Source organism: Phoenix dactylifera, chromosome 12, assembly GCF_009389715.1.
Source record: "Phoenix dactylifera cultivar Barhee BC4 chromosome 12, palm_55x_up_171113_PBpolish2nd_filt_p, whole genome shotgun sequence".
In the NCBI taxonomy this organism is placed as follows: Eukaryota; Viridiplantae; Streptophyta; class Magnoliopsida; order Arecales; family Arecaceae; genus Phoenix; species Phoenix dactylifera.
The window spans coordinates 4,803,340-4,828,456 of record NC_052403.1 but is presented as its reverse complement, the minus strand read 5'-3'; the positions used below and the strand labels follow the sequence as shown (position 1 = coordinate 4,828,456).

The 25,117-nt window shown below is 39.0% G+C and overlaps 4 protein-coding genes across 4 annotated transcripts; 2 read left to right on the top strand and 2 right to left on the bottom strand.

Moving 5' to 3' along the window:
- Positions 1–1,193: 1,193 nt before the first annotated feature.
- LOC103708900 (RING-H2 finger protein ATL74-like) lies at positions 1,194–2,413 on the top strand. The gene has a single exon (XM_008794006.3). The coding sequence runs from the start codon at positions 1,697–1,699 to the stop codon at positions 2,243–2,245; it is 549 nt and encodes a 182-aa protein (XP_008792228.1). The 5' UTR covers positions 1,194–1,696; the 3' UTR covers positions 2,246–2,413.
- A 3,587-nt stretch (positions 2,414–6,000) lies between these two features.
- On the bottom strand, positions 6,001–7,076 carry LOC103708901 (probable chalcone--flavonone isomerase 3). Its single transcript, XM_026805315.2, has 3 exons — positions 7,022–7,076; positions 6,418–6,614; positions 6,001–6,162 (listed from the first exon to the last, which is right to left on the bottom strand). The coding sequence occupies exons 1-3, from the start codon at positions 7,074–7,076 to the stop codon at positions 6,001–6,003; spliced, it is 414 nt and encodes a 137-aa protein (XP_026661116.2).
- A 132-nt stretch (positions 7,077–7,208) lies between these two features.
- On the bottom strand, positions 7,209–8,759 carry LOC113462841 (probable chalcone--flavonone isomerase 3). The gene is made up of 2 exons (XM_026805329.2): positions 8,459–8,759; positions 7,209–7,444 (listed from the first exon to the last, which is right to left on the bottom strand). Exons 1-2 carry the CDS (start codon positions 8,550–8,552, stop codon positions 7,266–7,268), a joined length of 273 nt encoding a protein of 90 aa, XP_026661130.1. The 5' UTR covers positions 8,553–8,759; the 3' UTR covers positions 7,209–7,265.
- A 7,979-nt stretch (positions 8,760–16,738) lies between these two features.
- LOC103708903 (probable serine/threonine-protein kinase PBL1) lies at positions 16,739–21,756 on the top strand. The gene is made up of 5 exons (XM_008794009.4): positions 16,739–16,895; positions 17,580–18,245; positions 19,160–19,417; positions 20,072–20,191; positions 20,919–21,756. Exons 2-5 carry the CDS (start codon positions 17,610–17,612, stop codon positions 21,540–21,542), a joined length of 1,638 nt encoding a protein of 545 aa, XP_008792231.2. The 5' UTR covers positions 16,739–16,895; positions 17,580–17,609; the 3' UTR covers positions 21,543–21,756.
- Positions 21,757–25,117: the final 3,361 nt, after the last annotated feature.

The following is a 25,117-nucleotide window of genomic DNA, read 5'->3' as shown; positions in this document are numbered from 1 at the left end:
TGTTAGTATCCTACCCAAAAGCATGCTCTCTTAAGAGTCTGAAAAGTAGATAATATAGAAGTTCAATTGAACCAAAACGAGTCGAACAGTTAGAGGCTTGAATCCAACTCGATTCAAAATATTCTAACTCGAAATTCGACCCAGAATTGATTGAACTTTGGTATCCAGTTTGAATTCAACTTGATAAAAAAAAAAAAAAAGTAATGGTCAAGATCGGCTCGACTCGAATATCAGTTGAGCGATACTCAAGTTCGTATTCGAGCCTTGATCATAATTAAAACTATGGTTAAAATAAATACAACATAATATTATTTAATAATATATTATAAATAAAATATAAATATTATTAAAAATAAAATGACTAGATTAGGCTCGTGAGTCGCTAAGCTGAGTATTTTGCTACTCGAGCCTGGCTCAAAAAATTGTTTGAATAATTTGAGTTCGTTACCAGTCAAATCGAGTTGAGCACGAGTAGCTCGCGAGCTGGCAGCTCAATTACACACTTCAGATAATGGTAGATGGTGATGGTTTTGACTTTAGCCTAAGCCCTGGGTATGCTGGTGCAATGTTGATCGATCGGCGGCTTTGATGCAAATGAAAGGAGATGGACCCTGTCATCTTAATAAGCCAAGATGCATCTAGGTCACGGAATCCTGAGGCAGTCACATGAGCTACCATGGCCCGCTTCAATAAACAAGTGGATACAGATGTCAATCCTGCCGGAAGAAACACACCAAAGACCCAGAAGGCTAGAAGAAAATATCAAGCAGTAGTACAGCTTAAAAATCAAGCCTCATCCTATCATGTGCACTTAGAAAAGGACCGAACGGTGACATAAGGGGATGTATTAGTTACTTCTCTTCCTGTGGCAAAGGAAAAAATGATTAATTATTAGCAACTATGATGTAAGATATATTTAAAAATCTTACACTTGAAGCCAGATGAGACACTGAAAGCTAGTCTCCTCTGATTCGTTCTAGGATGCAATGACAAGTGTTGAGTAAAATTTGAAGACCAAAACAAGTGGATTTGGTGCCTAACCCTAACTATGATTAGGTGGGATCCGGTGCGTAAACCATGGTTCTCGGATAACCCTTGATTTCTTTTCCGTGTTTAAATCAAAACTTCCAAGTTAAGTAGCTACCCCCTATATATATATATATATATATATATATATAAATCATTCAATAATCAAAAGAAAGAATTTAAACTCAGATATCTGCCGGCACTTTGTGTGTCTTTGAAAGCGTGTTCTATCTCCCCTACCTCCTCGCTAATTCGCCCAACGCATCCATCCAGTGTCATCAACTCGCAAGACCTTCCAAAACCATTGAAGTGAGATACAAAAGGGTACAAAGATATCACCAAGCCTCCTCTTCCCTTGCGGGAAATTAAAGAGAAGATAAATCCCCCATCCTTGGATAATTCAGACACCGCCAAATCTCGGCACGCCGGGGACGGCAGAGGTAAGCTCTAGTGCAAGCTCCAACTCTTCTTCCAAACTCACTCTTCCTCCCCTTTTAAGTGGAGAGATGCCTATCGATCAATAGGATCTCCATCTTCCAAAGAATCCATTAAACATGCACTAGCCCCAAAAGCGTGCTCCCTCAACTCAAAGACATCAGTAATTTCACAAGTTGACGAGTTTATTCGCCCACTATCACAATTTCGAAAACGTTAGCCTCCCATCAGATCCATGCGTCAGCTTCTCGGGGCACCACCGCCGGAAAATGGGGGCAAGCCGCAAGGCAGCGGGTATGACGGCGGCGGGGATGCCAACTTCGACACCAACATGGTCATCATCCTGGCTGCGCTGCTCTGCGCTTTAATATGTGCTCTCGGTCTCAATTCCATCGTGAGGTGTGCTCTCCGGTGCGGCCGCCGGCTCGCCTTCGAGACCCAAGAGGAGGCTGCCGCTAGGCTCGCCGCCACCGGGCTAAAGAAGCGGGCGCTGCGACGCATCCCGGTGGCGGTCTACGGACCGGGGGTCAACATACCTGCCACCGACTGCCCGATATGCCTCGGGGAGTTCGCCGACGGCGAGAAGGTCCGGGTCCTGCCCAAGTGTCACCACGGGTTCCATGTCCGGTGCATCGACACGTGGCTTGCTTCGCACTCGTCGTGCCCGACCTGCCGGCACTCGCTGCTCGACCGGGCTGACGGCGACGGGGCCGACGCCGGAAATAGGACGGCAACGCAGGATGACGGCGTGGCGGTGGCGGTGGCGGTGGATGAGGTGAGCTGACCCTGGTCAATTGGAGGTCTTTGTTACCTCTAAAAGCTTCCTAGATTTGTTCCTGTATATTGGAGAGTTTTGTGTTATTTTTCTTTGCTTTTATTTTGTTCTGACTGTAAATTTTTAGGCTGAGGAATAGAGGAATGATGAAAGTGGAGATGGTAGGAGATTTTTTTTTTCCAGATAGTCTTTTTCTTTGTTGATTCTGTGGTTACATTTCTTGCGCAGTCTCATAGAATATATATATATATATATATATCATGATAAGCCATCTGTGGATGCAGGTGAAGGCTGAAAATTTGTAAAAGGCCTCTCAAAATGATCATTTTCTTGACACATATTTACAATAATTAAAGATTCTAAGATTCATCTTGCCTTTTTATTTCTGAAAAAAAAGAAGTTTTCTGTGCTGTAGGTAGTAGGTAATTTGTTAATTTTCTTATCTTTCTATTTTTCAAGTCAATATGTGATTTGCCAAGAAATCCAGAGTTTCGGTAACCAGTACAATATTATATGTTTTGTCAAAGATTAGCTGTCTATATTTGAGGGAAAAGCTAATGAACATGTCATTTTTTGTTAGTTTCTCTTCCCCTGAACATCTTTTTGCTCTAATTTTATTTCTTATATGTTATTCTTTTGAGAGAAAAATAGATGATATTTTTTCTTTCATTCAGTCTAATATTATCTTTCTTATTCACTAGTCATAGGATCACTCTTTTTCCTTTTGTTTCTTTCTTTTCCACTTTTTTTTTTTGTTTTGGCTATGCGGCACTCTCTGTCCTTTAAAAGTCATTTCTTTTTCTTCTTTTTTTCTGCATGCTTCCTTTATTTGACTTGTATTTGTAGGATTTTTAAAATATTTCTAACCCCCATTTTTTTGTTAATTATAGATTATTAAAATAGTTAAATAGACAATAAATTGAACAGAAGAAAAAAGCCATGAAAATTGAAAGTCATGCTCATAGTTTTTGGCTCATAGTAAGAACATGTTTAAGTTTTACATCTCAATTTATTTCAATATGATGTAAAACTTAAACATGTTCTTACTATGTCTAGAACATCAAGAGGCTTAAACCTAAAAACTTTAAGCATTTGTCTCTAATTAGAAGTGCAGTAGACAAAAGTACATTATATAAATGAAAGTTTACGCATGCAAAGCTAAAAAGAGCTGGGGTCAAACAGATGATTATAGTCATCCACACTTGCTCTCAGATATATTTGGAGCACAGGTGCCTGCCATTAGTGGGTTTTTCTTTTTATATGGCACAGCCAAAAGATAAATCTTAATTAGTTGGGCTTATAGAGGTCCACGTAAGATCTTATTGGTAGGTTTGGGAACCTTCTTACTTTTAATTTGGTGATTTGGGAGGCGGAACAGGAAGAACATGTGCAAGGGCATGATTAGACGACATTAGATTCCCTCCTTTCAAATGGTTCTGATCTTTTTCTTCCATTCAATGAAATGTCATGAGTCTTTTTGAACCATTAGAAAAGCTAGAGAGGCGTAACCATAAATGCTACCCCATACTGGGCCCCCTCACTTATTGCTCTCTGTCTCTCTCTATGATATTGTCCTTCCCTTCATTGTGAGCACAAGAAATGAGTATGACAAGACTGTAGGAGCATATATGGAGCACTAAGAACCTAGGTTTTATGGTTGGGGAATAGGATCCCTTCTCCCTTCTTTTGCACAAAGGGAGCTTTCCTTGTTGGGTTTGATAGCTCTGCAAAAGCTTAATTTCTCCTTGGGCAAGTTGTTTGGTCACTATGGAATCCTTTAAGTGGTGTAATATTGGAGAAGTGGGAGCCATACTTTAGAACCAAATGGACCACCCTCTATTGCAAGTGAGCTAGAGCAAGATCTTCAAGATTTTCCTGTTCTCAGGTAATGGTGTGGTATCAGACAAAATCCCTCCCAAGGCCGGCAATCAGCAATCACCCTTCGATACGTGGTATCAGTTCATGCTCTTGCCGCTAGAGGTGCAGTGCACCGTACATAAGACACGCATGTTCGTCCTCGTCAATTGATCACCCCAATCATTTTTGTCACAGACTTTACAGAATGTTGGGATAAAGTAGGATCCAGTTCGATGCCCAAACTAAAGGTGGAGATTGCCAGCTTCATTGCAAGTTTTTTTTTTTTTTTTTTTTATTTTTGGATACAACGGCTGCTCACATTACTCTAGTATAAGTGCAGCCAACAGAATCAAGAGAAAGATAGCGACAAAGCATTGGAGGAGAGACCCCCTGGTGTATCCAAAGGACCTCTTCGAAATACTGAGCATTATAGGAGGCGATCCAGTCGACAGTCCTGTTTGTCTTCCGGTACGCATTCACGACTTGAAAGATATTGCACTCATCCACTATCCACCGGATGTCTCTTGGCAGAGGGTTTACAGCCCCTGCCCTCCTCCCCGATCCAATCGATCATTGTAACTGCATCTCCCTCAAGCAGAATATGCTCAGCCCTCAGCACTCGTCTCGCATAGGTAATGCCTTCCCATGCTACCCTGAGCTCTGCCTTAGTGGCCGTCAATCCAGCTATGCTTCGCCCCCTAGCTGCAATCAATCTTGAGTCATGACTCCTAATCACAAAGCCCACTCTTACCGGACATACTACCATCGAAGTTCAGCTTGAGATGGCCAGGAGGTGGGGGCTCGCAAGAGACAAGAGCGATCCTAAGCACTGTAATAGCAAGGTGGGGGTCCCAAATGTCTTTGGCTATCTCATATGAGGTCGTCATGATAGCCCTGGTGATCTCAGCTATATGAAGCAAAGCTCTCTCCACCACACTCCTCGTGGGCGCCCACTTGTCCTCTCATTACAAGTATTTACTTTGATAAAGCAAAAAATGTTCTAACTATTTGGGCGGGCGCAGAAACTTTATGATTGCTTTGCAATTATTAATTCCCATTTAAGACTAACTATGAAAGCAATGCAAGTCTTCTTGATTCTTCCTTCCCTTCACCTCCACGAGGTTATATTTTATTTCTATTCTGATGGCAAGTGATATAATTGCTAAGCTAAAACTCGTTCGAGCTTGGTGCGCTCTTCAGGTACAGTAAGAACCTATTAAATTGGAAAAAAAGCTACAACTTACAACCATCGTTGAGCTAATCTACATTTATATATATAGATAGAGATCGGAACATGCATGAAAAAATAGAAGAGGGATTTGTCTCCTCTTTTAGCCTTTTAGAACACCGGATGTGACATTGAATGGTCCTGCTAGACTAATCCATGGATGGCTTGGGACAAGAATTATCCAAATTTACGTATTACCAGTAATAAAGACCTTATAAAGGCAGTCATGCTAATTCGAAGAGGGCTAGCCTGTTCATGACCAAAATTACTCTTTCCAACCTTTTTTAAATCCACAAACAATTATTATATCGGCAAGAGAAGACAAAAAAAGCGAGCTCTATCTAATTCTCAAACTCAAAAGTTTCTCGAGATCATTATGAGGTCCCTAATTACTTTGTGCCTTTAGTGCCAAATATTGCAGTCCTTAGCAGTCTTTTTAACACTACTGCCAAAGTAATCTTTAAACTTGCCAACTCTTTAAACATCCCTACCGTAAGGCTGCAACCAAAATTGTTTAAAAGATCCAATCAAAAAGAGATGAGACAAAAAACAAGATTTTCAATTGTTTTAGGAGATACAATCCAACCCTCTAACAAAATAAGAACAAAATTTTTTTACATTTATTGAAGTAGCATTTATTTGCAACCAAACCCGAACTACAGAGTAGAAAGATAAAAGTCTACTGTGAAAGCATTGCTCCAAGATTTTCAGCTAAGCTTTTCACTGTAGATGGAGACACAGCTCTGCTCCCACCCAAGTACCATTTCTGGATCATCTCAACCACATTTGCATTCTCTACCTTGATTTTAGTTTGTTCCTTTCCTTCTGTTACAAATGATATCTGTAAAACAAGTCCATAAATATAAATTTAGGTTCAAAATGAGGTGGTCCTACATAAGATGAGTGCTCTTAGCTTGGTGTTTCTCCTCAGGTTACTGACAAGAATTAGATGATAGCTATTGTTCACCATAACACATGACCATGATGAGACCTCAAGCAGTAATTCTTTCACTATAAACTAAACTATTATTCAGCTCTAACTCGCTTGTTATTGGCATAAGCAAGTAAACTAAGACAAGCATACAAAATTTGTTACCGCTGCAGTGCGAGGAGTTACAGGAAAATTAAAGGTGATCACAGAATCCTTCTTAAAATATTTGGTTTGGAAAAATTCAGAAACCTTCTCAAGTGCTTCCTCTTCTTCTTCTTCATATTTATCAATGGCTGCCAATCTATCTCTGACAGCACTCTCCAGTTGCACACCATATTGAGAGCCCTTTATCTCCTTTATCACTACGATTCTGAAAAATTTATCCACAGGAGATGAACATCAAGTAATGAAGAAGCATATTAGCAAATTACAACTTTGGATACTAAAACACTGTATGATGGTATTAATAAAAAAGAAAAATTTGTTCCTGCAAAAAGAAAAAAAAAGGATAACTTAACAATGATGAATTCTCCTGGAATTTGGCCTAATGTTTTAATTAAACCTACATAGGATTTTTCATAGTATTTTATAGGATTTTTCTTTTTTTGGGGTTTTGGGGAAGTAGTCATCAATGATGGAATTTACTATCAACTCTAAGAGCTTGTTATGCAGTAGATATGTCCAAAAACATGAATTAAATGCCTTTTTACCGTTGCATGTTAAAGAAAAACGGAAAATAAATTACATAGTTGTTTAAACCTAAACTTACATCCATTATTTGTTCCCGATTTCGCTTTACCATATACAAACTCAGTGTAGTGCATGCTAGGCTGAATTGAATCCTACACCAGCCTAAAATTTACTCTAAAAAGTTTTATATCAGTAATTAAATAACCTTCTATGCACAAAGTATAAGCTAGCTCAATAAGGGCAACAGACAGATTACCTCACCCAAATACAAGCAAAAATTGCACTTTAAGACCAATCCTACTTTGCCATATTGAACAGCGTCATCAAGTAGCTACATTATGCTCCCCTGCAACAAGAGCCTCAAAGAAGAGATTGTCCTTAGCTAGCTCAGCTCCCTTTTTTCCTCTCCAATTCCCCAAGTGTTCGACGATATGTTTTTCCATGTAAATTCCGATAGCGTTATACTTTATCTGAAGGAAATGGATCTCAATATCCGTAATACCTGGATACAAGAACACCAAACACTTAATGTCCAATCTAGATTATACAATTTGAGTAAAAACAAATTGAATGCCTAATAATCTTGGTAGTGTTATTTTTCAAATATTTGACCTAGATAACTCTAGCAGATGATGCTTCCACCGAAATTCTCAATGACAGAAAAAACGTTAGCCAAAGGATGCCCCAATGCATTGGATAAAAGATGGATTGAGGCACTTGTGCACCTTTCATACTAGATCTAATTAAGCTGCTACCAAACCCAATTGATTTGGGGCTACTAAGTCCAAATTAGATATTCCAATGTTCCACTTCTGAGCGAACCAAGTTAGTTTTTTTGTTGAGATTTCAGGTGGAATTCTATTGCCTCCTCTTTTCTTATGGGAATGATGCTAGGGATTTCAAAAAATTGATGGAAGAATCCCAAGTTTGGAGCACAGATTTATGGGGCACAGACGGGGCTGTAACTGGACCAGCTCAACTCATTCAACCCACTTGCCATCCATTAGCATTATGGATTGGGTTCCAACACAAGCAATCTCAGTCCCGAAGCCATCCTAAGCCAATATGTGCAATCTGACGCTGGAACAACTAATACACCCAAGTCCAAGATCTGATCTAATCCGAGCAGGGGCGGCTCAACCCTTAGGCAACTGAGGCGGTCGTCTAAGGCCCCAGCCCAAAGAAGGCCCACCGTAGAAAATGCCTCAAAGATAAAATGAAAAAAAAGGCCCCTTGTGAATTCGCCTTAGGCCGGCCCACTGTAGAAAAGGCCTCAAAGACAAAATGTCCTTAGGCCCCCAAATACATTGGGCCGCTCCTGAATCCGAGCTCATCCAATTGATGGTTCCCAATCAAAGAAACAGCCCCAAAGCTTATATGGTTCACTTGGACTCTGAGATCGTGAGTCCTTAATGAAACGAGATCGTGAGCAACCAAAGTTTAGATCCAGAACAGATCAACTAAAAGAAAAATTATATCCAGAATAAAAAATCATCAATATGAATGGAAGGCTTACCATGGCCAAGGAGAGCTAAAGGTTTGGCAATGGTGACCTCAGGAGGGAATGGAACTCCATCCACCATCACCATCTCAGAGCCCACTGCACACATATAAACAGTTATAAAACAAAAATTTAGAAACTTAGCAGCAAACCGGGATCACCTGGTTGTGAGTGAAACTTTATGGAAGGAGGGTAAGTAGATGGCTAAAATTACTTATTGATGAAAAGAGAGAGAACTCAATGGCTAGAAGAGAGGCAAAGTTGCCAAGAAATTGGAGAGCTCAGCAGATGTGATGGAGGATCAGTTCTAGAGAAAGGCGAGGGGCCTTTAAGAGGTGGGGACTGGGCAGGTGAGAGTGTGCTTGTGCTAACCAGCCCAGCCCAGCCCAGCCAAAACACAGAGAGAGAGAGGGAGAGAGGGGGGGGGGGGGGGGGGGGGGGGGGGGGTGCATAACTTTGTATGTGACACCCAAAAGAAGAAGGCCACATTTAAATTAGTGGGCCCAGGGAAAGGCTTGACCAATTAAATTAGTACATTTATGGTCCCTGGTGCCCCTAAACTAATACTTCATACCAATATGAGATATGACATTATAAGCAGAGGTTGCCCCAGTTTATACCTTGAGCCGTGTCCAAGTAATGCCCGCTAAAATGGGGGCTCGATTTGGGCAGCAGCCGAGGTTGGTCACTTTTCGCTCATGATTTTCGTAGCAAATTTCCTTAAGAAAATTTTCGCTCGGTGCTTAGACGTAATCAAGTTCTCTCAGAGTTCAGAAAGTAGCATAGTAAGCTAGTCACTTTAACCTAAGGCCAACCCAAGAAAATCTATATATGGTCTTAAAGTGCATCTCTTTTCTTGGCACATTATAAAGAACGCAACACTAACTATGTGCCCAACCATGACATGGTATGAAAAAGAAGTTTCAAGCCAATAGGGGGATCCATGCAATTCATGGTATGAAAATTATCTCCAGCAATTGAGGCTTGTGCATAATTTCATGCAATTTGGGTATGGTAGGACTCCAGAGGGACGGCCACTTGCAGTCTAATGGAATATGGCTGAAAGTTCTGCATGGCCTGGGCTATCTGTGGCTGACCTCAAATTCATGGAAGCAACTGATGTGATTAAGAAAATTTCAAATAACCACGAACAATTTCCCTTAATATCTTCACCATACACCTTTTGAGAGATTATCTCTATTATATATAATTCTAGAAGGGGATTTGTTCCTGACCGAAAGATCTTAACATCATGCTTAATTTGCAATTTAGCAATAAGTAGTTACCATCCCTATTAGCATCTAAGTTCCAGTCTTTTGGCTCCATCTCCACATGCATTACACGTACAAGATACTAGTAATGCATTTATTCGATCTAGGGATGGCAATGCATTGGATTGCGCTAGGTTTGAGATATATCACATTTGTGATAACCGTCCCAAATTGGGCTGAAGTCGGCAGGCCCAACCGGCTTCAGCTTAAACTTCAAAAAAAAAAAAAAAAGAGGAAGGGGAGGGGGGTTCTGAACAGAGGAACTATGCTCCCCAGCCGTTCGGTCTTGTTGATCCAAAACTCTTTTGAATCTCTCTCATTCTCTGCAATTGATCCGCCGCTGAGCCTCCTTTTCATTCTTCCTCATGTTTGAAGACCACTGTGCCACTACAACCGAGCTCTACCACCCCAAAAACATCTTCCTTCTATCTCTAAATTTGTGTGACATGTTTTACCCTATTCCAAGTGTCGCCCCTCCTTTTCTCATTATCTAAACTCCATTTCTCTGTTTTTTGGCCAAACAAAGAGTTTTCTTTTTCATTTCCATTAGCCGATCACCACTGCCAAACTTCCAGCCCTGATAGAACCTAGACCGAGTTTCTCTCTCCTTCCTATTTTTGTTGGTTGCCCGAACCGAGCCTAATTTTCTTTAATTAGTCTAATTTTCTTTCAATTAATAGATTGAATCTAACCTGAAAATGCTAATTTGATCAGGTGGAAATCCGAATCCGGCTAGCGAGGAGGCATGATCGAGACCGGTTTTTTTGCATTTAGGTAAGCATGAACCCCACCTCTTGAACGAATTGGTGTGTTGATCCAACAGACGGTCCAGACCTTTGGACATTAGACTAGTGTCGGTGGTTTGGATATGGATGGATCTTACCTCAGGACATTTCAAGATATATGATGCCTTATCGAGATTTAATACACACTTGATTATTTTAGGTTTTAGATGATTTTTATGATTGGTCAATTTCGAGAGATTTTAGAATGAAATGGTAAGTTACCTCTACCCTGGGTGATTAATCATATACATGAACTATTTTCCATTATTTGAAAATTAATTTATTGCTATTATATGATGCTTAAATTAAGTATTGTATGTATGCTGTGTGAAAATAATTTGCAAAATAATTAGATTGAGGATGTTATGTTTTACTTGGGCATGAACTATATTTTGTTGCATTAATAAATGTGTTAATATTGTATCTATGTTGGTTTTGCTACTTTCTAGTCCGACTATAGTTATACAAGCTTAGGATCTAGTCTCTTTTCGGACCTCTAATGGGGCAATCACCAACTCATACCAGTTGACAACATGTAGTCAGAAATCGGAGCTTATCGCTGGCACATATTGATAGAAGTTTATATCTCTATGTGATTTCAAAGCTAATTTCCTTCCGAGCCTTCAATGGGATAATCAATAGCATATGGCTGATGGACGGCATGTTATAGTCAGGATCTTGTCTCTTTCGAAGCTTGCCACAAGCCGATCGTGGCTATAGTTGTGAGAACTAGGTGTTTATTTTGGAAAATTTATTTTTAGCCAAATACATTATATATTTTGAAATCTATATCAATAGATATGGTATGTTTCATGTATTCTTCAGCATGTTGTTGTTTATGGATAATTATATAAAATTTATATTTTTTGCACAATATACTTGATCTTGCTAGAGATTTTGGTAACTTAGTGGACCATGAAGCTCATGACCTCTCTTCTATTTTTTTACATATGTAGCCGAATAGACGAGGCTTGCGATGGAGCTGTGAGGAGGTTAGGGTTTAGAAACCATTTGATTAGTGTTTTTGGAATGATTTGATTTTATTTTTTTTTGGTAGTTGAGGATTATTCTTTTGAATAAATGCATTAATTCCTTCATTTCTACCACTGCCTAAGTATGGAATGGCATGTGTACGAATAAAAAAACAGACCTTGCATGCTTTGAGGGATTATTTTAGAATTGTGTGGCCATCTGTCACATGCTCGGCTTGGGCTATTGGGTCAAAGCACGACAACATTAAAACAAATGCCTTTGAAAGCTTGACCAACGCCTGATCTTACATTTGCGTTAAGACTCTTCAACCCAAGCTTGTTGGTGGCTTTGTCTTTTACTTCTGAGGATGCCCCTCGCCACTGTTGGTTGCTCCCCTGTTCTCCCTCCTCACTCTTCTCCCTCCTTTCCTCTATTCTTTTTAACTTCTTGTTACTGCCTATTTCATTCTGCCAATAAATATGCTTATCCATCGTTTTACAACCAAAGAAAATTGAAAAAAAAGAGTAAAAAGAGTTAGCTCCTGTGTTGGCTGCCAAAATCATCCCACCATGAATGTCCAAACTTGATTCAAGCCAACTTGAGTCGACCTATCATGGCTCAACTCATCTTATACTTTATTCCAATGATTCACAGGGAATCAAACTACTAGAACAATTTGATAAGCAAACCTTAAAAGATATAAGCATAATTAAGCTAAATGACACAACCAAACCTAGAGGATTCCTTGAGGCTGACTCAAGTCAAAGCTCCAACATGCACCTAACCCATTAATATTTATGTCCAAAAGTCTAACACGGAAATGACCCGACCAAAACTCGGAAGTTCCTCGTAACAAAACACAGCCTAAACATGTTTGCCTTGGTCAGGTCAATTTTTGTCACCACCAATGCACGCTATTAAGTTGAATCATGCAAGGGCAAGTTGAAAGTTTCTGAATTTAAACTTTCCATAAGATACAAGCATCCGATTTCTACACACAGTCTCTCTCTCTCTCATGCACAAATATGCACACATACACACAAATAAGTTGGGGATATGCCCATCCAACTTCTAGTCAAAATGTTTTAATGAAAGTAGTCACAACTTACAAAGAAAACTTGTGGTCTTTTTTTTTTTTTTATGCAATGGTAAAAGGTTTGGTCTGAGAAGCACAATTGTGTAAGCTCGAGTCTTGGGTTAGCCTAACCCTAAATCGAGCATCATTGTCATCCCTGTACCCAAAATAAAGAATCCAAAAATCATAACTAAAAGCAGAAACATTGTAAGAACCCAGTGAAAATATGACATGATGTAGTTTTTCGAAGCTGGTTCTTGCAACATACGCTCGTCAAACTCACTAGTGATCTATTTTTGAATAAGGAAGGTGGAGGACCTCTAAAGGTCCGTCACAAGGTGTTCCTCATCCGGGTGCTTAATGACATGTTCTTTGGATCCTAGTGGTGTAGTTCCCACTTCCCATCCTGCAGAAGAGGCTCCAAGTTCATCATCTTTTCATTTGTCTTTCGTGTAGATTTGGACATTTGTTTGTCCTTGTATATACAAGAAGGGCAACATGTCTTTGATCGACAAAACTTTTGCTTAAAATTCAAAAAGAGAAGTCAATCCAAGGACTCTTGTACTCAATCCAAAAGAAGATGGTCCCAGAAAGCCAAATCCAATGTTCACACCTTGCCAAGCCGCCTCAATAAAAGGCGTGTAAAATCTAGGTTGTGGAAAAATTGACGATGACAAAGTACACAAACCTATCATTATTCTTTGGTACCGAAAGACTACTGGTGGTTTGGATTCAAACCTCAGTTCAAGTTTGACTTAAGTTGATACAATTTTGTATTGGAACTGTAGAAGCCTTGGCAGCTAAACCAACCAAACTCTAGCCTACCATATGTGGCTGCTATTTGCTTTTGTTGCATCCCTGCAATGGAGGTTAGATGAGGATGGTGCATTTGTGATTGGTTGGTACTAGTTGAATGTATTGATAAATAATTATGACTCTTATGAGTATTTCCAAACTTCGCATCCCTTCTAGATGGATTCCTTAGATAAACATATATTTTCTTGGGTTTTTAGTCAATTTTGGACCGCACAATAGGGTTAGCCCTCCCACACTGACGCATTTGAAACTTGGTCTCAGACTAGAAAATAAGTGCTAAAAAACCCGATTAGGTAGTAAGTGGTCCTAAAAGCAATCGATAGGAAAAAATTTGTAACTAGAATTGGTGTTTTCGATCAATATGTATCATATAGAAAAAGACTATGTAGTACATGCATCACTAATTAATCCTTTCTCGGTAATTCATTTTTTTTTTAAGAGAGTGCAACTATTGTTACCAATCTGTCCATGTTTTATATTGTTACCAATATAAAAAAATCAATTGCTATGGGGCTATCATCATGAACTTTGATTGTTATTCAAAGTTTGTGTGGAGAATGAATTCAAGGTTAATGCAAAAACAGGCATAGAAGGATGTAGGGTGGGAGCAATGGAGCTATAAAATAAACTTAGGAGACAATCAAATTGTAAGACCTTCATAGAGCACTGACTTTACAAGTCATTTGGAATGATGTCCTTGTCATGCACATGTTTGTGTTGTCAATATTGCTTCTTATTAAATGTTATTATTATGAACAAATGATATTAGATCGGAAACTCTCGAAGTCCAAGTGTATTAGGGGCAAAAATCTTGTTTTCGTCAAAGAAAAGCCATTTCTAGTAATAAAAAAGTGCTAGATTGAAGCCAAATAGCTTTCAAACAAATAGTAATGCCGAGGATAATTAAAACTTTTAATGATATGGTAGAAAGTTAACTTGATTTCTCTCTCTTTGGAAATTTTCTAAATTAACCACCAAAGTCATTAGATCAAGCTAGATTTTAAACAATATATTGTGGGTGGAAGGTTTTCCATCAACAAGCATTTTATAGGTTGAAATTAGTTATGTAATCTATGCGATATAGTACATTGCAGTGAATTTGAAAGATTTAGATGAATATAATAGGGAAAGATTTCTCTTTTTCCCATACTCTTGAGTTTTGATGTCCTTATATTTGGGCTAGACCAAGATTTTTGCAAAGAATCGATCTCTTAATGATTGCTATGATCGTCATAAAGAACATCGGCAAAAACGCTATAGACAAATACAAATGACAATTATAAATAAAAAATAAAATTTAAAAAAAATCCTAGATCAATTAGAGAATGCTTCCAAAGAGTTGGGGTAACCTTTTGTCACATAGTTCTTACGATAAACCTTAATTAATTGCCCAACAGAAGTAGACCATCATCTTTGAATTCTCCGGTCAATGGTCGGTAAACATCATTGCTTTTACATATAAAAAACATACATCAATGACAAGTGGGAGCTTGTTAGTCCTTCCTCAACTTGAATCATCTCCAGGTGGGAGATAATCGTAATATAATTTAAAACTAATCAATATATCACAGACATCTACATACATTTGCAATGTTATTATATCTGCCCCTATCTCTGGTCTTGCACCAACACCTAAAACCATATTCACCATTCTCTCTTCTTGCAAACTTTCATGACTGAAAGAGTTGTTTAAAACTCATTACAACCATTGTAACAACAACTAGGAATAATAATAAAAATATGTCCATGGATCAAAATGTCTATGGATCGTGATAGAAGTATAATTTGAGGCCATCGAAGAAATAAATGGACTGAAGATAAGAATTTTCCAAACAGCCAAACTAGTGGTGAGGTGAGAAAGCAAGTCATATGCGTTGTATCCGCATACTATAATGTCTAATTGTGGCACGACATATTCCTTGTGAAATCTATAGATCAGTCCTCCGTGGAGCAAATGATCGCCCGATTGGACGGCTTTGATCGATGTTCCATCATCTGCTTATAAACTAGAGTTTTTGATTGATCTGATCAGACTGATCTAATAATGCTTGCGTTTACTGTGTGGTGTTCGTCGCGCGAACGTGTATCGAGCCGTTTTTTTTTACTTTTTTTCTTTGGTAAATTCACGCGGTTTTTCTAAGCCCACTAGAGCGGGTTCCTTGACCGCCCCCACCGCAAAAAAATTGGGTCCCATTATGGAGGACCAGAAATCCTGGGCCGTTGATGTCACCGGCCAAAGACGATCCAACGGATGGAGAGAGGTCAAAACCCATGAGTCCTTCGTTGCTTTGACTACACCTAGAACGGCTCGGAGAATTAATTTTCCGTCTGACTGGGTTGTCACATCAACCGCGTCACCCCGAATATACGCTGAGAATTTACCTTATGCCCTTCCTATTTTTCTTAATTACACAAATAGACTCACTCTTCGTATTCATTCTTAATACCCTCCCCCCCCCCCCCCCCCCCCCCCCCCTCTCTCTCTCTCTCTCTCTCGCAAATGATTTCTTTAGCATCATGGTACATCATCTTTTACTTTAAATTTTTTTAAATATTTTTAACTTCTTTTTTCTGTTCTTATAATCACACATTTTTTCAATGATTATACTCAAAGTCTCACCAAACTAATTACTTAAGAAAAATTACTAAAAATTTATAAGAAGCAATGAAAAAAATTATAGATATTCTCTGTAAATTTTAAATTTTTGACATTTTAATCTATTTTGAATCTCTTCATGTTCTACCCCTAAAATTATCCAAAAATTAGAATCATTTGATAGTATTTTCTAAAGAAAAACTTATTTGTGGGGATTGGTTAAAGTTAATTATATGTAAAAAATAAATTATAAAGATCCTCTAATATTTATATTTATTATATTTGCAATCAAATTAACAGTGTTAGTGCAACTATTTACTTCAAATAGAAAGTTAAAATTGTTCTTAGAGGGTAGAGATTACACATATCTTTTTAATATTTTTTATTGTTGTTATGTAAATTATTTTGATCATTTCTGATTTTTTTTTCAATGTAGTACTTGGGTTCCATTTAAAATTAACTATTTAACTAATTTTTATTAAGTTATATATTAAAATATTGAATAAAAATAAACATAAAAAAGATAAGTATAAATTTTTTATGTTATCGAATGTAAATGTAATTTATCATAAATTTTTTAAAAAATTATTTGTATTTTAATTAAAAAATCTACCGGATAGATCTGGATGGCCTTGTGGGCATTCAGTCCAAGTGGCAGGGGCATTTTTTGCGAGGGGCATACCGTCTGGCCGTAGCCTTCGCAATATATCCGACTTTTTGACCGGTGCCGTTCCGTCACCATCATCTTCCCTCTCTCTCTCTCTCTTCTTTTTCTTCATCTTCCTTTCTTTCCTCCCCATACTGTTACTATTTTACCATTTATTTATTTTATTTTAAATCCTTCTCTTCTCGCTCGCCCCCACGCTCCTTCTCCTTTTCTCTCGCCATTTGCTCCTGGAGCGGCGTTGCTTGGCGAAGCTGAAGGCTTTCCTCCAAGGTTGGATTTTCTGTCCTTTTTTACTTCTTTTCGAGGAATTTTGATCGAAATTGGTGGAATCGGGTTTTAGGATGGATTCTTGAAACTTGTAAGGGTTTGTTCATCTCTTTATTTTATAAAGATTGAAGCTTTATCTGGAATTTTGTTTGATGGGTTTTTTTTTTTTTTGTGGGATTTGCCGATGGAGTGGTCTTGAATCACGGGTTTTCTTGCTTATTTGTGGGGTTTTTAGGCAAAATTGGTGGAGTTAGAATTACAGGATCTTCTTGATCGTTATTTGGAATTTTGTTCATGGGGAGATTTGAATAAATATTTGGAGGCAGTTGGGGCGTCCTTCAGATGAAGATGCAGTGAATTGGTTTTGTCGAGTAAATAAGAATTCACAGCAAATTGTCTAATATTCTTGGGATTCGAGTTCCCAATTGTAGAATTCAGGAAAGGATTCAATTAAATTGGGGTCTTCTGTTGGATTTTAGGTTATTGATTGTGGTAGTTGTGCAAAAATTCTTATGATAATAAAGGGGATCATCTTGATGGATTGGTGCTTTCTCTTAAATGGGGTAAACGATTTTCAATGGACTCCTGTGGTTTGGCTCTACAGTTCTACTCGAGGTTTTCTCATTATACTCCTCCTCTTACTACTCTTTGTTCTCATAGTGCACTTTTTATGATTTCTACATGCAGGATAAATCTGCTTCCTAAATATTCAACAAGATGCGCTGCTTCACCGTCTTGAAACGTAAGAAGAAGAAAAGTTGGCATTTTGGTAACAAGAAACCTATTAGTATTAAGGAGAATACAGCTACTACACTTCCTGAACCAGAATCTTGTGGTCCGTCCCTTCAGTCAGCTCCTCCAAGTTTCAGAAACAGAACCCAATCCGCCCAATCAGCCAGTCGAGTATCCAACAGCAGAGCCCGAGCATTATCTGCTCCTTCTAGCCTTGTAGTGGCAGATCAGGATGCTTTCTCATCAATAGAATTGGATGACCAAGAAGAATTTAAGGGAAGAGGAGGAGCAGTAAAAGAACAGCGATTTTCAAATCCTCTACCTCTCCCTTTACCATCACCACAGGGAATGTCTGCTTTGAAGAATATGGGAAGTTTCAAATTGAGCAATGCCAGTGGTCCTATTCTAACTTCTGGTCCTCTGCCTTTGCCTCCATCAGGGGGAGGAGGGATTAGGAAATTCTCATTCGAAGAGATTTTTTCTGCTTGCCAGCAATTCTCTGTTGATCGCTGTGTGTCAGAAGGTATCTCATCTATGGTTTACAAGGCAACCTTTGGTGACGATACCGTTGGTTCCAAGAGGATTGAAGCCACAGTTACTCGTCTGCTGCCTTCCTCTCGGGTAACATATGCATACTGATGCATTCATTTTCTTTTTATTTTTACTTTTATTTATTTTTTGTTTATTCTGACATTTTCCTCAAAGGTGAAACGGTCACCTAAATAAAGTACCCTATTTCTAATTAATTATGAAGATTCATGCCAGTTAACTAGGACAGTAAGATTAAATTACATTAAAGACTAAACCACATGCTTGAAAAGAGAATCATATAACAACCTGAATTAGCCAACCAAACTGACTCCAACCTTCATAGAACTTGTACAATATAACACTTGAAAATCCTCCACCATCTAGAGCCAGTTAATAACCATCATAATTGCTCTATACCATTTCTAGCTTTTTTCAAAAATCTAAGACTTTTACTGCAACTTGTTTGATATCACTTTCTGCCACTTGAAGGACATCACCTCAATAAACTTTGTGGTATACTTGCATGCCATGCATGTTGATTTTACAGCAAGCGGCAGTGTTTTCTTTATGCAGTGTTTTTTTGACGTCCCGGGAGTCATAATCTGTGTAGTTGAATCGCTTTTTTATGTATTTTCCTACATGTGGAAGCTAGTAGCATTGCTAATCATTTTATATAATTATATATGGTTGACTTGTTACACCGCCAGAGATGTATGTGTATATGAATTATGACGTGTGCTTATATTTTGCTTGAAATCACTTGCCAATGGCATGTTCTTTAAGGCTGAATTTACCACCTGTAATTAACATCCTTGTAATGTTCTGCACCATCCTGACAATTACTATTGGATAAAACTTAACCAGAATGTTTGAAGCAGAAGGAAATGACTTGCATTTGTTGTATGCACTGTGCTTTTCCTACCTATTCGTATAGTTATGATTCTGATATCTGATTAAATTTCCTGGGGATATCTCGAATAAGACATATGGTTCAAATCTTTCAGGGGTTGAAGGAATTTGTGAATCAGGTGAACACATTAGCAACCTTACAACATCCTCAACTTTGTAAACTGCTTGGGTTTCATGCATGTGGCGGCTCTGACGAACGGATGTTGGTATATGAGAAGCTTCACCATGGAAGCTTAGATCGACTACTTTATGGGAAATCTGATGGTCCTTCCATTGACTGGGGTACACGGATGAAAATAGCCTTCTGTGCCGCACGAGGTCTTGCATTTTTGCATGAAGAAGGGCCTTTTCAGGTTACTGAACTTCATCCTGGACTTGTTTTATTGTTAATTTGAACATCATGATTTGAACTTTAGCTACGAGTGCTACTTTTGCTGTTATACTAATTGAACTCAAAAGAGAATTGCAGTTTTACTTCAGATGGCTTGCTTATCAACTTAACCTGTATTAAGAAAATTCCATTCATGACATATATGGTTTCCAAAATTTTTTGAAGTGGCTTTACATTATACAAGGGTGACCTTATTTTTTCGTAATTTGACCATCAGACTACTCTGGGCTCCAATTTTTCTGTTGCAGTTAGCCATATCATAAGGTGAATTTAACTTGTAATTGAAACCTGAAATCCTTGCTGCTGATTAAACATTCAGGTAGCATGTAGAAATATATTTAGAAAATAAATTTACCCTAAAATGACATAAATGTTGAATCATATTATCGTCTGAAGGCAGCGTCACTGAATTTTCTTTTGATATAATTAATTTTTTATTCAAATCCAGTTGTGGATGATCAATTTATTAAGATAGATGGGTTTTTTGTGCCCTTTTCCCGCTTAGTAAATTAGGGAATTGTGCATGGGAATCTAAGGACAGTTTTCTCAATTTCTGTTGTGGACTGTGGGCATACTTCTGATTCTTATCTCATAATGCATCGCTATTTTTTAATAGGCCATGTACAATGAGTTCTCAACTTCAAATATACAAATCGATAAAGATTTCAGTGCAAAGCTATCAGGATATGGATGTGCAAACTACAGCCCCGAGACAGATATCACAAATGGCACTGCTGTAAGTACCCTTTCTTGATATGATAACAAAATGACCACATCCACCATGCTATACTCTAGTAAATTAGGGCATGTGCAAATGCAATATTCAGTCTTATTGGAATTGTTTTCATAATTAAAAAATTAATGCTTGCGTTAATAGATCAATGTACATCCCAACCAGTTACTTGGAATTCTTATTTGCTGGTCCTTTTGCATAAGATGGAACCTCATACTCTTGAACGATCTTCTTGACTCCACAGATTAGCAATTAAATTTCATTCTTAAATTATTCTCAAATATCATATTAGAACTACATCTACCTCTATTGTTTCTCAGAAAAATTGTTATCAAATAGTTTTGCTGAACTCTTTCCAGCAATGTGTTATTTTATCCATCTGCTCGGAGCAAAATAGCATGTAACACCATAACAACTTTGAAATCATAAAAAATAAAAATGTTCTGCCATTATGGGGTCCGGGGAGGGTTAGAAGTACACAGCTTTGACCTCTATATGCAGAGAGGCTGTGTCCATGCTCCAAATCTTGTACCCAGGTAATAATGGGGCAACTTTAACGTTGCACCAAGGCCTGCCCTTAAACTTTGGAAATCATTACATAAGAAAGTTAATTATTGATCTTATATGGTTATTGCATGTGCGAATTATCTAGAAATAGTTGATGAAAGATTCTCTTACGACTCATGGTTGCTTCGTGATTTATAATCTTTGGCAAACCTCCACTCTTCAGGTTACTGCAAATCTATCTGTGGAGACCTTGGAGAAAGGATTGCTTACTCCCAAGAGTAATGTATGGAGTTTTGGCATAGTCCTCCTCGAACTGCTGACCGGCAGGAAGAATCTTGACCCCCGATATCCAAAAGAAGAGCGGAACATCGTCAAATGGAGCCGACCCTTTCTTGCTGATGATTGCCGTCTATCCCTTATCATAGACCCCCGCATCAAAGGTCGTTTCCCTCCCAGAGCTGCCCGAACTGTTGCTGATATTGCCCTGAAATGCCTTCAGAAGGACCCTTCAGAGAGGCCTACCATGAGGGCCATCGTGGAATCCCTCAAGAGTGTTCAGGACATGAAGTACCCCTGCCGCTATCCCCTGCAAGAACCATCTGCTGTTGCAGGCAAACAGATGCTGAAGTCTCCAAGCCTCAATGGAATCATCACCCCACCACCACAATCAAGTTTTTCACCCTCACCCCCGTCAAGAATCCAACCATTGCATCCACCAAGAACATCTGTGACCATGCCTCTTGCCCCTCAAACTTGTTCTGCTCTCTCATGGGAAGATAATAGCATAAATGCTGTTAGGAAATCACCTTCAGCCACGCTGCGGAGGCCTGGGTTGGAAGGGTTCTAATTGTCCATAGATTTTTCTCTTATTATTTTTGGTATTTTTGATTATTTTCTTGACATTTTGTAATTTGTTTTTCAATCACAGATATAGTAAATATAAGATTTCTGTTCATCTGGCCCCGTCTGCCCCTCAGGGGTGGACATGGGTTAGGATGACAGCTTGTAGATAAACGAAGAGTGTGATCCTTCTGTTGCGAATGGATTCCAGTTTTTTTACAGCCAAAGTCTTTGGTGGACCCTATTCTCGTCTCTTCATTTTCTGCTGCAATTGCCTTGTTTTGCTGGTTCGACTGCTTAGGTCTGAGAATGTTATCTTAGTCGGAGCTAAAGTTTCGAAACCTTTCTGGAGTTCATATGATGCCAAATAACTTGGCAGCAAATTCTCATGGCCGCTCATTTCTGGATTATAACTTTCTTTGTTTGCTCCAAATCACCATTTAACGTATCACATGACCATTCAACGCAGTTTTTCTATTTTTCTGACCAAAAGGTGTGGGAAGGGTTCTGAATTGTAAGATTCTTAGTTTTCAGCTATCCCCAACTCCCAACAACTGTTGGGTGACAAGTCCTTTGTGTGGTCCTCGATGCTGCCATTGTTGACCTATGCCCACCCCAGTGCCTACCATTTACCACTTCTTGGTTTGGGTCCACACTTGACAAGAGGCAAACCCCATACTTTTCAATTTCTTAGCGCTCCAAACCTGTCACCAGGATCGATTACATAAACTGAGCCACATGAACATAGAACAATGCCCTAAAGATCATATAAGATCTAAGATGAATAAATTTTCCATAACTCTATAAATTTAAACCAACAGTTAATAGTCAGATAATCCAACTAAATAAATTTACCATAATCAAAGAATCAAACTTGTTCAATTACAAAATTTTCAAATGTTCTTTGATATTAGAAAATAAACCAACTAATAACTCTGATACTTGAACTCCACACCTAACCTGTCCGAAACTACGTATCTTGTGATTTTGGGAAAAAAACTATAACAAATGAATATGAGATTTTTAGCCCAGTAAGAAGTTAAAACTATAACAAATGAATATGAGATTTTTAGCCCAGTAAGAAGTGCAATTGCCACACCAATATAAATAAAATAAATTAATGATAAAGATAATCAGACAAACAATATTGGATAAAATAAATACTATAACAATATTCAGAAAGCTTATTCAAAATAATATATATATATATATATAAATGTCTCATCAAACGAAAAATATGTCTCAAATACCAACAAATTTAACTATTTATTCAGCAATAGTTTTCCATGTCATGTCATTTATTTCTCATTATCTCAAATTCAGATTCCGTAGCAATTTATTTTCCGGCTTTAGATTGACCAAGGTTATGTTCCAGTTTAAGACTGATAAAATTTCCATGCGCAAGTCTCCCATGTAAAGGCTATCCCACATGTAATGCCCACGGAGAATAATTTCATGCATAAGCTTCTAGAGGCTATCCCATGGCGAGGTTAGTTGAAGCCCCTTCTTATTCATCTGATTATTACTTGTTATGTTTGCGGAATCAATTCCAATTTAACAGTATATTCCTCATAATTTTAAAATAATTAGAATCATAATTTATATCATTATATTTCAATAGCTGATATTCATGTATAATAAACACATAAATATGCTCACACCATGATAGATGGCTACTATAGTCTACTTATCTAGTCCGACACCTACCATAGGGTCGGGTCTTGCATAAGCTGATTTTGCATCCATACAACTGCAATCTCACATCACAATATGGGCACATACTAAATTCTCTTCTGCCATGCACCACATTGTCGATACCCATACCAACTCCACGAGTCCCATCAAAGGCACATAGCCCAATTCGAGTGCAATTTTTCACAGGCTCCTCCTTCCCATCCTTAGCGTTCCGGTTAGACCAGAACAAGACTATGGTCGACCATGTTATCCCATACAGGCACCACATTTCCCACTGAGATTTCTTTAGATCCAAGTATTCCATCAAATTTTGCCACAAAGTGGTTCCCGAGTGGCTTCAAATAAAAACGGCACGGTCTTGGCTTAAAAAACCCTGCTACCGATCCGGTCTCATAGTGAATATATGGAGATCTCCCATTCTTCTGATAGGCGCTTCATGTATATAGCAAGCAAGCAAGCAAGAAGTAGTAGCACCTGGACGAGGGAACCAGAGGTTTGGAGCTACCGGGGTCGAAGATCATCGTGAAGTTCTGAGGCGGCGATCCGAGCCCAGGGTGGTCGACGGCGGTGGCATACGACTGCGCCTCCGGCGAAGGCTGCGACGGCAGCAACAGCCATGATAAGCGGTCGTGGATGAAGTCGAAAAAGGAAAGCAAAACAAAACTGGGGAGGTTTGGAATCTTGAGCCGGGGTGGAGGAGGGCCAGCGCTGGCGGCGGCAGACATCAACCAAAAGTCCGGCCTCCGGTGAAGGGAGGCAAGGAGAGCCGAGACAGAAATGACCGGTGGCGTATTCAAAGGAAAAGAAAAGAAACGCAGACGAACAGGGATTGGCTTGAAAACTGAGGGTGGAGAAGCTCGGCTCGCTCGGCGGCGGCCGAAACTCCTCCATGTAGTCCCGAGATCTCGGCAAGAGCTCCGGAGAGGACCTTGTCTTCGAATCAGGGAAGAGGGAGAAGAAGAGAGGAAGGGCGCTGGTGTTGAAGAGGGAAGAGGTAAGAGGGAAGAGGGAAGAGGCTTTATAGATTTCTTCCGAGGGTCTTGCCGGAGTCGGGAGTCCTCCTCTTCGTCCTCACGTGTAAGGCACGTGAGCTTTTCTTTTGAAAATTTCCGAATTTGGGCCGTCCCAGAGTCAGGCCGGCTGAAGGGCCGGGCCTCAAACACCAAGACCTCGAGGCTTTGTTTATTGGGTATCAAACTTTCCTTTTCTTGGCTTGGCCGCATGTTAGACCCACAACCTCCATGTCTGATCTCGGTCTTCAAATTTCTGACCTCTAACTTGCTTACACTAGTGTTGGCTTTCTTTTCTGGAATTTCCTTTGCTCTGTTTTAATTTTGGGCTTTTCTCAAGAGAGCATGCTAGTCTTGATCATCTGACTGACATTTTATCTTCCAATGTTCTTGTGACAATGCTACCTACCTCACAGATTGCCACGAAGGTTTCTACGTGGTCACTGGATCTGCTGTTAGTATTGGCTTCCAGAAAATATTCACTGGATAAAAATGCCCTAAATTCTACCATGTCTGAAAATCATTAACTTGCCAGTGATTGGGGTTGCACCTCTTTAAATGGTTCATTCAAGGTTCCGTTATCACAATCTCTCTCCCTGCTTGTTAAATAATGGCATATGGTAGGCTCAAATTCCTAGATAGCTGCACAATTCTTGCAAGTAAATGTTGGGTTGCACACAGAGGACTAAAATAAATCAGATCTTTTGCGGATGAATAGTTTTTATCAACAAGATTGCACTATGAGAACACGTGCAGGCAAATATCCAGTTCTGCATCAATTGTGCACTGGAAAACTCTTTGATCTTATAATAGACCAATGGATAAAAACCGGACGTTACAAATGATATCAAAAAGGAGCTGACTTATGATCCATGTG

Coding starts and splice junctions, on each gene's coding strand:
- LOC103708900 (XM_008794006.3), top strand. CDS start 1,697: ATGCGTCAGCTTCTCGGGGCACCACCGCCGGAAAATGGGGGCAAGCCG.
- LOC103708901 (XM_026805315.2), bottom strand. CDS start 7,076: ATGCACTACACTGAGTTTGTATATGGTAAAGCGAAATCGGGAACAAAT. Junction 6,615..7,021: donor ATCGGGAACAAATAATGGAT/GTAAGTTTAGGT, acceptor TCAGAATCGTAG/TGATAAAGGAGATAAAGGGC. Junction 6,163..6,417: donor TAACTCCTCGCACTGCAGCG/GTAACAAATTTT, acceptor CTTGTTTTACAG/ATATCATTTGTAACAGAAGG.
- LOC113462841 (XM_026805329.2), bottom strand. CDS start 8,552: ATGTGTGCAGTGGGCTCTGAGATGGTGATGGTGGATGGAGTTCCATTC. Junction 7,445..8,458: donor TTTAGCTCTCCTTGGCCATG/GTAAGCCTTCCA, acceptor TCTTGTATCCAG/GTATTACGGATATTGAGATC.
- LOC103708903 (XM_008794009.4), top strand. CDS start 17,610: ATGCGCTGCTTCACCGTCTTGAAACGTAAGAAGAAGAAAAGTTGGCAT. Junction 19,418..20,071: donor ATGAAGAAGGGCCTTTTCAG/GTTACTGAACTT, acceptor ATTTTTTAATAG/GCCATGTACAATGAGTTCTC. Junction 20,192..20,918: donor ATATCACAAATGGCACTGCT/GTAAGTACCCTT, acceptor TCCACTCTTCAG/GTTACTGCAAATCTATCTGT.